Source organism: Schistocerca gregaria, chromosome 1 (genome assembly GCF_023897955.1).
Source record: "Schistocerca gregaria isolate iqSchGreg1 chromosome 1, iqSchGreg1.2, whole genome shotgun sequence".
Classification (NCBI taxonomy): Eukaryota; Metazoa; Arthropoda; class Insecta; order Orthoptera; family Acrididae; genus Schistocerca; species Schistocerca gregaria.
The window spans coordinates 1,030,378,036-1,030,392,273 of NC_064920.1; the positions used below are offsets into that span (position 1 = coordinate 1,030,378,036).

Below are 14,238 nucleotides of genomic sequence, written 5' to 3' on the forward strand. Positions count from 1 at the left end.
AGTCACTGGGGAATGAAATTAATAGCAAGTGCAGGGAAGCTAAGACAAAATGGCTGCATGAAAAATGTGAAGAATTCAAAAAAGAAATGATTTTCAGGAGGACTGAGTCAGGATATAGGAAAGTCAAAACAAATTTCGATGAAACTAAAAGCAAGGATGGTAACGTTAAGGGTGCATTGGGAGTTCCACTGTTAAATACAGAGGAGAGAGCAGATAGGTGGAAATAGTACACTGAAGGCCTCTATGAAGAGGAAGATTTGTCTAATGTGATAGAAGAAGAAACAAGAGTCAATTTAGAAGAGATAGGGGATCCAGTATTAGAATCAGAATTTAAGAGACGATTGGAGGATTTAAGATCAAATAAAGCAGATGGGATGGATAACATTCTATCAGAATTCCTAAAACCATGGGGGGAAAGTGGCAACAAAATGACTTTTCACGTTGGTGTATAGAATGTATGAGTCTGGCTACATACCATCTGCCTTTTGGAAAAATAGCATCCACATAATTCTGAAGACTGCAAGAGCTAACATGAGAGACTTATCGCACAATCAGCTTAACAGCTTATGCAGCCAAGTTGCTTACAAGAATAATATACGGAAAAGAAAATTGAGTGTGTGTTAGATGATGATCAGTTTCGCTTTAGGAAAGGTAAAGGCACCAGAGAAGCAATTCTGACATGGCAGTTGATAATGGAAGCAAGACCGAAGAAAAGTCAAGACACTTTCATAGGATTTGTTGACCTGGGGAAAGTGTTTGACAATGTAAAGTGGCGCAAAATATTCAAAATTCTGAGAAAAATAGGGGTAAGATATAGGGAGAGAGAGATAATATACAATATGAACAGGAGCCAAGAGGGAATGGTAGGAGTGGACGACCAAGAACAAAGTGCTCCAATTAAAAAGGGTGTAAGACAGGGATTTAATCTTTTGCTCCTATTGTTCAATCTGTGCATCGAAAAGGGAAGTAAAAGAAAAATTCAGGAGTGGAATCAAAATTTAAGGTGTTGTTGTGGTCTTCAGTCCTGAGACTGGCTTGATGAGAGGATATCAATGATACAGATCACTGATGACATTGCTGTCCTGAGTGAAAGTGAAGAAGTAGTTCATGATCTGCTGAGTGGAAAGAACAGTCTGAGTTCAGAATGTGGATTGAGAGTAAATCGAAGAAAGACGAAAGTAATGAGAAATAGCAGAAACGAGAACAGTGAGAAACTTAAAAATTGGTTTTGACAATCAAGAAATAGATGAAGTCAAGGAATTCTGCAACCTAGGTAGCAAAATAAACCACAGTGGTTGGAGCAAGGACGACATCAAAAGCAGACAAGCACTGGCAAGAAGGGCATTCGTGGCCAAGAGAAGTCTACTAGTATCAAACACACGCCATAAATTGAGAAAGAAATTTCTAAGAATGTACGTTTGGATGACAGCATTGTATGTTAGCAAAACATGGACAGTGGAAAACCACTGAAGCATTTGAAGTGGGGTGTTATAGATGGATGTTGAAAATTAGGTGGATTGATGATGTAAGGGAGAAGGGAGATTCTCTGGAGAATCGGTGAGGAAAGGAACATATGGAAGACACTTACAAGAAGAAGGGACAGCATGGGGGCATATGTTAAGATATCAGGGAATTACTTCTGTGGTACTAGAGGGAGCTGTAGAAGGTGAAAACTGTAGAAGAAAACAGAGACTGGAATACATCCAGCAAATAATTGAGGTCTCTAGATTGCGAGTGCTACTCTGACATGAAGAGATTGGCACAGGAGAGAAGTTCGTGGCGGGCCGCATCAAACCAGTCAGTAGACTGATGACTTAAAAACACACACACACACACACACACACACACACACACACACACACACACACACATAGTGACCATATCAATTGTTGAATCGCCAGAACTTTCAGGCCAATAAGCCATCAAAGGGAATAGTGATCCATCACAATGGTGAATGATTTGCCAAATAAACATGGTTGGAACTTGCTGATTGCTTAAACAACTGCAAGGCACTCTTTTTCAATTGTAGAGTAGTTCGTCTCGGACTACGAGATTACTCTACATGCATAAGCAATTATCTTTTCATGACCTTCCTGAAACAGAACTAGGACTGCAGCTATCCCTTAACCATTAGCACTTGTGTGAAGTTCTGTTTTGGTGTTCTTGTCATTAATTGCCAGAGCTGGAAAAGATGTTAGCACCTCCTTAAGGACAAGGAAGGATTTTTATTGTACCTTGTTCCAGGGAAATTTGGTGTCTCCCTGCAACAGTACTTGGAAATCCTTTATGAATCGCCAGTAGTAAGACGCATTTTGACCAAATTTATCACATCAAAAATGTGCCAAACAGTTGGAAAATCTATGACTGGTCTCATTCTCTCTCTTCTGGACTCCCTTCCCATTAGCTAGGTGCCCCAAGACTTGTATTTCTTTTTCAATGAAGTGGACATCTTCAGATACAGTTTGAGTCCTGCAGTCTGAACACACTTCAACACAATTGTCAGGTGGCTTAGATGTTCCTTGAATGTCTTAAAAAATGACAATATCATTCAGTTGGCAAATAACAATAGACTTTGTAAGGTGTCGAAGGAGGTTGTCCATCATATGTCCGAAGCAGGCTAGAGCATCAAGTAGCCCAGATGGCATAACTTTGATCTCATAGGGACAGCATTGTATGGGAACATCAGGAATAACGAATACAGTCTGATGATGGCAGCATGCTGCCAAAATGTTTTGTGCTATTAAATATTAGTAAAAAGTGACTGAAGAAGAAAAATCATTTTAAAAATTAATTCTTTCATTTGAAGATCACATGTAAAAGATAATTTTGTTATGATATAAAAGATCATTTAAAATGGCATTCACTTTCATATAACTAGTATTTCTACGGTATTGTGTACTATCAAAGGCAGGCCTGTTGTCCACGATAATTGTTGAATAAATGATCCTGAGAGTCATGTATTACAAATAAATCTTGAGTCACTGACAGGGGGAGGACCTCAGACACAGCCAAGCAATTTAGCTTGTATTTGGCAGGTCAGTTATGTACAAACTAAAATAAAATACTGTAAGATATTTTTGAGAAAACCGCTCCTAAAGTTCAAAATAAAATACAGTAAGGTTGAGAAAACCACCCCTAAAGTTCATGTCACACAATCAACTCAGAATTGACTGGATCAATGGGTAATTATAAACTGAGCATTTTTCATCATGTCTGGATCTGCAAAAGTCTATATTCCTGGAAATCAAGGCAAGAAACTTTTACAACTGCCACTTATGCACCCATAAGGTAAAGACAGTTCATTGCAAGTTCTGCTGGTGTAGCGTCCACAGCATCTGGCTGTTGTGATGGTTCTGCCATTTGATGCTCACTTTTACCTTCAACTCACGGAGCTCACCACTTCTTCCATAAGTTCTACGTGAAAATTGCTTTTTACAAAGAAAAACTATTCAGCTATTCGGGAAGATCATCTGGTTTTATTTGCCAGGTTACAAACTGACTTGAATTCACAACTCAAATTACAACTTGTTAGTAATACAAGTATGACTGAACTCTTTCAAGGCTATTGAAAGGATTAAGAATCCCCCTTTACTTCATTCAACACTCTTAGGTCAGCATTGACCACCGTCATGGAACTTCATTGTGAAGGGGCTCCGTGGTGCGACACACAGCACTGTAGACTCTGTAGCTACTTACGATGATACGGTTTCACCATAAGATGGTCTTTCTCCATTGCAAGACGCCCCAGTAGCATCTCTAATAAAAAATCCAAACATATCAAGCCCAGAACTGGGTCAGTACTCTGACTAACCATAATATCATAATTTAAATTTGATTGCCTATCGACTAGCCATGATTTGTCACTTATATCAGCTGTTACAGAGCAAGTGTTTTATGAACTCCTGAATTATTAATTTCCATCTTTTGACCCTCACACGGTGTTTGGTTTCCAAATGTGTATTCTTTTCTGTTTTGAATTAGTAGGAATGGGTGGGTTAATAAGTAAAGTGAATCAATAAAGAATAATAAAGTAGGCAATTAATTTCTCAGATAACATTGACAAGTAAAGATTTAAACATTTAATTGAATTTTATCCATATTTTGCAGCTTAAAACGTGATTGTATTCAAAACATTGGAAGTATGAATTAAACAAAGCCTTCAGTAACAACTTTTTTGTGTTTTATTAACTACATGATGCATTTCGGAGCCTGTGGGTCCATCGTCAGGTGTAATTAGTCTTAATACATGTTTTATTTCTGCTCCTGAATTCCTCATTTCTTCTCCTCATTCAGGAGAAGAAATAAAACATGTATTAAGACAAATTACGCCTGACGATGCACACAGGGTCCGAAATGCATCGTGTAGTTAATAAAACACAAAAAACTTGTGACTGAAGGCGTGGTTTAATTCATACCTCCAATGTTTTAAACATTTAATCCTGGTCGCTTTAAAATTTCTCTACCACTAACTCTGTTACATGTCCTCAATTTCCTTTGAACAGGTAGATGGATGGTACTCGTCTACAGCTGCATCAACATGATTACTCTGCAATTCACACTTAAGTGCCTGGCAGAGGGTTCATCGAACCACCGCTAAGCTCCGTCACTGTTGTTCCCCTCTGAAACAGCACACAGGAAAAATGAACAATTAAATTTTCCCATGTGAGCTCTGATTTCTCTTATTTTATTATTAGGGTGATTTCTCCCTATGTAGGTGGGTGCCAACAAAACATTTTCTCTCTCTGAGGAGAAAGTTGGTGATTGAAACAGTGAAAAACACCTTTGTTTTAATGACTGCCACTGCAATTCCTGTATTATATCTGTGGCACTCTCTCCCCTATTTTGTGGTAATAAAATGGGACCAGAAGAGGGAGAACAAGCGTATTAAGCAGTCTCTTTAGCAGACCTATTACATTTTCTAAGTGTTCTGCCAATAAATAGCAATCTTTGGTTTGCTTTCCCCACATTATCTGTCTGATCATTCCGATGTAAGTTATTTGTAATTGTAATCTCAAATAAACATTCAGTAATCCTGCAGTACCAAGAACATGTGAAGAATGCAGTCGTGGTGAAAGTAGATCATTCCAATGTAAGTTATTTGTAATTGTAATCTCAAATAAACATTCAGTAATCCTGCAGTACCAAGAACATGTGAAGAATGCAGTCGTGGTGAAAGTAGATCATTCCTTCCAACAATTTGACAGAAGACAGACTTAGTTTATGTTTAAAAATATTTCTTTTTTGGGAATTAATTTTGATACATGTTGTGCCTACAGTAACATTGCCAAAAATCAGTGCTGAAAGTTGATCTTGAATTACACTGTAAAACATTATTGCATCTAAACTGTAGGGCAGTTCCTGCCAGGTTTCCACAACTAGGTTGCAATGTTGAAATCTCAAAATAAAGTTTTTAGCTAGGCAATAAAAACATCATCACATGGCTGGCACACAGTTCTGCAGTTTGGCAATATTACTTCTATCATCTAAGTTGATGCACACTTGTCATTTATAATCATACAGTTGTACATGATGGCCTGAGTCTGTTTACACTAGGGATCAATATTAGACAAAACTTGTTATCTGTAACTTATGGTTTTAAAATGTTCTCAAGATATGTGTTGTAAATTACACTACTGGCCATTAAAATTGCTACACCAAGTAGAAATGCAGATGATAAACGAATATTCATTGGACAAATATATTATACTACAACTGACATGTGATTACATTTTCACGCAATTTGGGTGCATAGATGCTGAGAAATCAGTACCCAGAAGAACCACCTCTGGCCGTAATAACGGCCTTGATATGCCTGGGCATTGAGTCAGACAGAGCTTGGATGGTGTGTACAGGTACAGCTGCCCATGCAACTTCAACACGATACCACAGTTCATCAAGAGTAGTGACTGGCGTATTGTGATGAGCCGATTGCTCGGCCATCATTGACCAGGCGTTTTCAATTGGTGAGATATCTGGAGAATGTGCTGCTCAGGGCAGCAGTTGAACATTTTCTGTATCCAGAAAGGCCCGTACAGGACCTGCAACATACGCTCATGCATTATCCTGCTGAAATGTAGGGTTTCGCAGGGATCGAATGAAGGGTAGAGCCACGGGTCATAACAAATCTGAAATGTAACATCTACTGTCCAAAGTGCCGTCAATGCGAACAAGAGGTGACCGAGACATGTAACCAATGACACCCCATACCATCACGCCGGGTGATACGTCGGTATGGCAATGACGAATACACGCTTCCAATGTGCGTCCACCGTGATGTCACCAAACACGGATGCGACCTTCATGATGCTGTAAACAGAACCTGGATTCATCCTAAAAATGATGTTTTGCCATTAGTGCACCCAGGTTTGTCGTTGAGTACACCATTGCAGACGCTCCTGTCTGTGATGCAGCATCAAGGGTAACCGCAGCCATGATCTCCGAGCTGATAGTCCGTGCTGCTGCAAACATAGTTGAACTGTTCATGCAGATGGTTGTCTTGAAAACGTCCCCATCTGTTGACTGAGGGATCGAGACGTGGCTGCACGATCCGTTACACCCATGCGGATAAGATGCTTCTCATCTCGACTGCTAGTGATACGAGGCTGTTGGGATCCAGCACGGTGTTCCGTATTACCCTCCTGAACCCACCGATTCCATATTCTGCTAACAGTCATTGGATCTCGACCAACGCTAGCAGCAGTGTCGCGATACGATAAAACGCAATTGCAATAGGCTACCATCCCACCTTTATCAAAGTCAGAAATGTGAAGGTACGCATTTCTCCTCCTGTGAAGGTACGCATTTCTCCTCCTTACACGAGGCATCACAACAACGTTTCATCAGGCAACGCCGGTCAACTGCTGTTTGTGTATGAGAAATCGGTTGGAAACTTTCCTCATGTCAGCACGTTGTAGGTTTCGCCAGCAGTGCCAACCTTGTGTGAATGCTCTGAAAAGCTAATCATTTTCATATCACAGCATCTCCTTCCTGTCAGTTACATTTTGCGCCTGTAACACGTCATCTTCGTGGTGTAGCAATTTTAATGGCCAGTAGTGTAGATTTCTCAGTTTTGTGGATTTGGAGCAAGTTACATAAACATTTTTTAATGTGTCAGTCAAACAGTTGACTTTTCTACACACTGAGGACCAAATTAATCATTGGTTTCTTGTAAGCACTGGAAACTTTAGGCAACAATTTTCCAGATGCTACAATTGAATAAAGCACAATGTTTAAATCCATTATTTTATGTATACTACAAGCTGTGACAACAGTTCTTTCCTATGTAGAATGCTTGTCTTCACAACAGTCTCGCTTGGAACTGTTTTCATACAACAAGCCGTAAAATTTTAATTCTCTACTAAAACCTAAAACACACACACACACACACACACACACACACAGTGCATCTCGGAACGCTGTGGATGCCTTTGTAGTTAGACCATGACACTTTTGTTTAATAGCCTTTATCACATCTGTGCATAAGCAGCGATTGAACAAGTTTATATCCCCATTTTCCTAGAAAATATGTGTTTGTGATTCCCTTATACGATGATGAAAAATGCTTAATTTTGAATTATTTATCAATCCTGTTAGTTTTGGGTCTTATTGCTCATCATGAACTTTAGGGGTTGTTGAGCCAAAATATCTGAAAAGTTTCTTATTTTAGGATGTACAAAAGTGACCTCTCAGATATGAGCTGAATCAGTTGGCTGTGTTATTTTGTAAATGAACATACCCACTGGAACCATGATTCATCCAAAAAGAAAGGTAGGTTAGGGTCAATTTCTCTGTCTTGCACCATATTCAAAATCCATTCACAGAACTTCAATCTCTCTTTCTGGGTCACCAAGTTTAAGTCTTTGCACAGGTGCTACTTTATAGGGCTGCAACTTTGCTGATGTCATAGCTGTTTCAACAGAGCAATAGGAAATTCCCATTTGCTGAGAAAACTGTGTAACTAAATCTCCCATTTATCATTATTTGTGGAAGCCTAATAAAACATTCTCTTGGACCAATATTGTTATTATTTATACAAGATGAATACAGATAGCTGCGGCAATCTTCGTGACGGCGCATTATGAAAGTGAAGGTAGGTGAACATGTCCTTTTCTTCCCTTGTGGCTGCCATTTTCTGTTTTTCTTTTTTTAATTTAGTTATTTACCGCGACACTAATATGTGCAATCTTATCATTTCTCTTTTTCTGATGAAGTCCAGTTCCTTCTGTTATAATATTTATCTGATTCTTGTCTCCACCATAACCGATATTCTTTGTAACCAGGCCACAAAAAAAAAGGTAAATCTAAGAAAATATGTGTGTTTCTGTCTTTCCCATATATTTGTCATATGTGAGTGAATTTTACAATAATTACAATTTCTTACTATCATCCCCAAATGCAGTAGTTATTAGACAGCTCACTCACTTGCGAATGTATGTGCCTTTTCTTGTTGTTGCAGCCAGTCTGTTGTTAAATATTATTTATATTTTATTAATATTCTGTGGCATAGTTTCCACTTGTGTATATTGCTATTGTGACAACACTGCTTCATGATGAGAATTATTTCGTGACTTTATAATTAAACCCATTTTCCAAATTACTGCACTGGCTGATGAAATAATCAGAAAGGTTAAAAAAACAAAGAGGGTGAACTACAGCACCATGCATTGATCAGCTAGAAGTAAGAGGTTTGGTTGTCTTTCCTCATTTAGGCAATATAATGCTCTAATGACATTGTATTAAGATAGAATCCAACAGAATGCTCCACAAGTTAGACCAGGGAGGATGTGTTTCTTTATACCTCTAAGATATTTCAAAGGATATTTAAAGCTTAGTCCGTGTTAAACTGGCACTTATTCATTCATAGATTAAAAAAAAAAAGTTTACAGTGTTTGCAATGAAGTGGCAACAGGAAATGTGCAAATGGATGGCGATGGTCTCAGAAGTACCCTCCCTCACGTACTTTGGGGAGTGTAAATATAGATTTAACTTAGTTGGTGGCAGCAGAAGCTTTGCTATTTATCTTGTGTGAAATTAGTGTGGATGGTTCAATCATTGTTAATACAAACGAGAAAGAGCATTCTATTTTTGAGGAAAAATTTAATGTTCACTCTGCAAGTAATAGAAAGTGTGTGGAAACTTATTTGTCATATAATATTCACTCTTTCAAAATTGTCAGCTTTTTGTTTGGCATCACTGGCATTCGTTGTGTCCATTATGTGGTATTTCATGTGCGTATGCTGTCACTTGTGATGTGATCTGTTCCTTCTGTCTCATTTAAACATGCCAACAATTCTAACAAGCATATGTGTTTTGTGAAGAAAATGTGCTTCAACACTAATTGAATGGAGCAACTCTTGATTGGGCATATACTGAATTGAAACTGACTTATTTAAATATGGCTCTCACATAATTACTACAGACATTACCAGTGATGGGGGCACATAATTGGTTGAAATTACTATGACTCATTAGCAGATAGAGTCTTGTGTAGTTTTTATCAGGAAGTCGGGCTTGCTTTTGGAAGCTAAAGCATGCTAATGTTGAAATTACTTATGCGAGAGAGCACAGATTGATAAGTAACTTTCTCCAGACACAGATAGTAGTTTGATAAAGTGACATGGCAGTATTTCTTCCTTTTGATTAGCTGAAAATGTTGCAGTCAGTACCCTACTGCAGAACCCTGAACACACATTTCGGATACTCTTGCTGTGTACAAAGATGATTGTCACCCTTTTAATTGTAACATTTCTGTATTATGTAGAAACCACTGATTTTAGTATTCTTCGAAACACAAAGGCTGCTACAATAGGTAAGTTATTTGACAAATGAAGCAAATTTAAGTAAAAGCCATTTATACATTATTGATACATTAACTGTGATCAGATATCCTTATTAAAAATCCTTGGTGCTTTGTTGAGAAGTAATAATAAATGAACTAGTGAAAAGAGAAACCACTACTTTCACTGAAATTTCTGTGAGGGCATAGTAGAAAGTTCTTGTACGTGCAATGAGATATTAAATAGTTTAAAAAATCTTTATTTTTCATATACCTCCTATTCAGATCAGTGTGCATTGTCCAACATTTTCTAGTATGTAGGTTTTATCCTTGAAATGTTATTCTTGATTTTATTCTTGAAGATATGCACAATATCCATCTACAACTCACATAATCTCTTCTTTGGACCTCAGAAACTTACAAGCACAAATTTCTGTAGGTGTAGGAGGTCCTATTAAAATGACAGATAACTTTTCTAGGCAAGTGCAGTGTTGGGAAGAACTTAAGGAAACCCGCTGTTTTTCATATTCTATTGGAGTATTCAGAGTACTAGCTGGAAAAAATTTCTGAAACAGGTCTAGAAACAACACACTGGTCAGGAAATTAAAAAAAAAAAAGTCAGGAAGAAAGTTTTGAATACAAATAATACTATCAAACATCTACAATTTTAATAAAAGATTATATAGGATTTTTAAGACTGAGTATACCATAAAGATGTTGAGTTCTCCTCCTAACTAAAGGTATTGGGAACAATAATGCAAAATCAAGAAGTTTGATAACTTAAAAAAAGTTTTAATGCACAGTTTACTTAATCTGGACTGAACAAAAATATTTATATTCTTTAGAAAAGTCATAATGATTCACATGAGACTACATAAATCCTCTGGTTGTTGTTTCGGAATCCAATGAAAGTATTGCTACTCACTCACAGTTTAGTGGATTGTTGGGTCACAGATAGGCACAACTAAAAGATTGCTAAACAAGTAAGCTTTCAGCCAAAAGACCTCCTTCTGGATTAGGCAACATACACGGACACATCAAGCAAGCGCAACTCTCACACAAGACCACTGTCTCTGGGTACTGAGGCCAGAATGCAAGCAACAGTGCATGTTGTGAGAATGAATCTGGGTGGTGATGTGATGGTAAGGAGGAGGCTGGGACAGGATTGGGAGGGAGGGGGAGAGAGCAGGGTAGGTGTGGCAGTCAGTAAGTACTGCTTGTGGGGGCATACAAGGATGAGATGGGAAGAGGGTAGGGCAGCTAGGTAGAGTCAGGAGGTCAGTTGGGGGGCAAGAGATGGGAGGAGGGGAAGGGATCAGAGAAGGAGAGAAATAAAAGGACTGTGGGTGCATTGCTGGAATTGAAGGCTATGTAATGGGGGTAGGGGAGGGGATAGGTGGGTGAGGGATAGTGACCAATGAAGGTTGAGGCCAAGAGGGTTATGGGAATTAAGTATTTACTGCAGGGAAAGTTCTCACCTGTGTGATTCAGAAAATCTGGTGTTGGTAGTAAGAATCCAGATGGCACAGGCTGTGAAGTAGTCATTGAAATGACAAATGTTGTGTTGGGCAGCATGCTCAGTGACTGAATGGTCTAGTTGTGTTGTAGCCACAGTTTGTCAGTAGATTTCATGCGTACAGAATGCAGCATATTGTTTGCAGCTTTGCTTGTCGATCACATGACTGATTTCACAGGTGGTGCTTCCTTTGATGGGATAGGTGATGCTTGTGACAGGAGTAGGTGGTGGTGGTGGGTGGAAGTATGGGACAGGTCTTGCATCTAGGTCTATTGCGGGAATATGAGCCATGAAGCAAGGGGTAGGAATAGGGGTTGTATAGGTATGGACGAGGGTATTGTGTAGATTCAGTGAGTGGCAGAAAACTGTTGTGGGAGGGATGGGGAGGATGTGGATATTGCATCCCTCATTTCAGGGCATGTTGAAGTACCGACAGAGACTTTGATTCAGTGGCTCCAGTCCTGGGTGGTACTGAGTCACAAGGGGAATGCTCCCTTGTGAGCAGATGGTGGGACTTTGGGAGGTGGTGAGTGATTGGAGAGATGTACAGATCTGTTTCCGTGCAGGGTTGGAAGGGTAATTACAGTATATGAAAGTTTCAGTGAGACCTTTGGTATATTTCGAGAAGGACTGCACATCACTGCAAATGTGATGGCAATGGGAAGGGACTGCTTGTTGTGGAATGGGTGGCAGCTGTTGAAGTGGAGGTATTGCTGGTGTCGGTAGGTTTGAAATGGATGGAGGTATTGATGTAGCCATTGAACTCTGCACAACTTGTTTCACTCCACCATCCAATCGTGATCCAGCCCCACTGTCCCAAATCAGAATTGTCAAATTTTATAATTTCTTAATCTCAAACCTTGCCTCACCATCATTCCCAAAAGCTTTCAACATGTAAGGTAACCTTACATCCACAGAACAAACCACAATCCACCTAAAAATTGATCCATACCTTATAATCCTACCCATTGACAAAGGCTCCACCACTGTTGCTTTGAGCCACAAGGTTTGCCTGGCAGAATGGCTTCACCTACAAACCCTGCCACAATGACCCCATTCTAGAAATCCAACACAATCTGCAGTCTCTCCTCAAATTCTTAGACCCACCCTAGAACCTGTCCCTGGACTCTCTCTCTCCTCACCCGTACCACTCCTTGCGCTCCAACCTTCTACCTGTTTCCTAAAGTCCATAAATCCAACCATCCAGGACACCCAATTGTGGCCAGTTACTGTGCTTTCACTGAGAGAATATCTGCTCTCGTAGACCAAAGCGTTCAGCCTCTTACCCACAAACTACCATCCTACATAAAAGGTACCAACTATTTTCTCCACCGACTCCCAACAGTTCCTACTTATTTACCACACAGTGTCCTGCTTTTCATTATTGATGCCCCCTGCCTTCACTCTAACATCCTTAATGCCCATGGCATTGTCAATGTTGAACACTACCTTTCCCAGCATCCAACAGATTCAGAACCTACAACCTCCTTCCCAGTCAACACACCCAAATATATCCTCACCCACAATTACTCCTCCTTTGAAGGCATCATCTAAACAAATATAGGTACGGCAATGGGCACCTGCATGGCACCACCCTTTGCCAACCTATTCATGTACCATCTAGAGGGATCCGTACCAACCACCCAGGATCCCAAACCCCTCACCTACTTCAGATTCATTTATGACATCATTATGATCTGGGTCAAGGGTGAGAATATTCTACTCTCATTCCTCCAGAATCTCGACATCTTCTCCCCCATTTGCTTCACATGGTCCTCCTCGGCCACGTACCTAAATGTTGACCTACCTCAAAGATGGCTATATTAGTACTTATATCCACATCAAACCTATCAACAGTATCTCCACTTTGATGACTGCCACCCATTCCATACCAAGAAGTCACTTCCATACAGCCTGGCCACCTGTGTGTCTGTAGTGATGAGCAGTCCCTCATGAAGTATATCAAGAGTCTCATTGAGGCCTTCAAGGATTGTAATTACCCTCCCAGCTTTGTACAGAAACAGATCTCCTGTGCCTTATCTGTCCAATTACCCACCAGCTTCCAGAGTCTCACCATCCGGCCACAAAGGAACATTGCCCCCATTTCTCAGTACCACTCAGGACTGGAGCAACTGAATCACACTCTCCACCAGGTTTTTGACTACTTCTCTTTCACAGCCATCCTACAGTGGTATTCTGCTACCCTGTGAACCTATACAGTATCCTTGTTGATCCCTACAGAATCCCTACTCCCTAACCCATGCCTTATGGTTCATATCCACGTGACAGACCTATATAATAGATCTAGATGCAAGGCCTGTACCATCCATCCATCCATCCATCCATCCGTCAACACCTACTGCAGTCCTGTCACAAGCATCACATGTTCAGTCATGTGGGTACAGGCTGAGCTGGAACCACTGTGCTGCATTCTACTTGGGCATGAAAACCAACAAGCTGTTGGTCCACATGAATGGCCACTGAAAACTGTGGCCAAGAAACAAGTGGACCACTCAGTTGCTAAGCACGCTACCCCACACAATGTTCCTCATGTCAATGACTGCTTCAAAACCTATGACATCTGGAACCTTCCTACCAACACCAGTGTTTCTGAACAGTGCAGGTGGGATCTCCCCCTGCAGTATATCCTTCATTCCTGTAACCCTCCAGGCCACAACCTTTCAACCTTTGTTAGTAACTGCTCCTCCCCTCCCCCCCCCCCTCCCCTCCAATCTCATCCCTCTATTCTCCCACAAGCAACACTTTTAGATCCTCCACTCCTACATACTACACCCACTCCACCCCACCCTCCTCCTTACCCTCACCAACCAGATTACTTCTCCCATCATGCACTATTGCTCACAGTCTCTCATCAGCAGCCAGTGTATCTTCTACATCATGCAGCCTTTGCCACCAAAACAGTATCTGCTGTGGAAAAGAATTACTT

General features: G+C 40.1%; 1 protein-coding gene across 1 annotated transcript in view; it reads left to right on the forward strand.

Annotated features, from left to right (window-relative positions):
* Positions 1 to 9,687: 9,687 nt before the first annotated feature.
* LOC126279067 (astacin-like metalloendopeptidase) overlaps positions 9,688 to 14,238 on the forward strand; it is a 64,871-nt gene continuing 60,320 nt past the window's right edge. Inside the window, exon 1 of the mRNA XM_049979510.1 lies at positions 9,688 to 9,808. Coding sequence (XP_049835467.1) covers positions 9,718 to 9,808 — 91 coding nt within the window. The 5' untranslated portion in view covers positions 9,688 to 9,717. The remainder of the gene's footprint in view (positions 9,809 to 14,238) is intronic.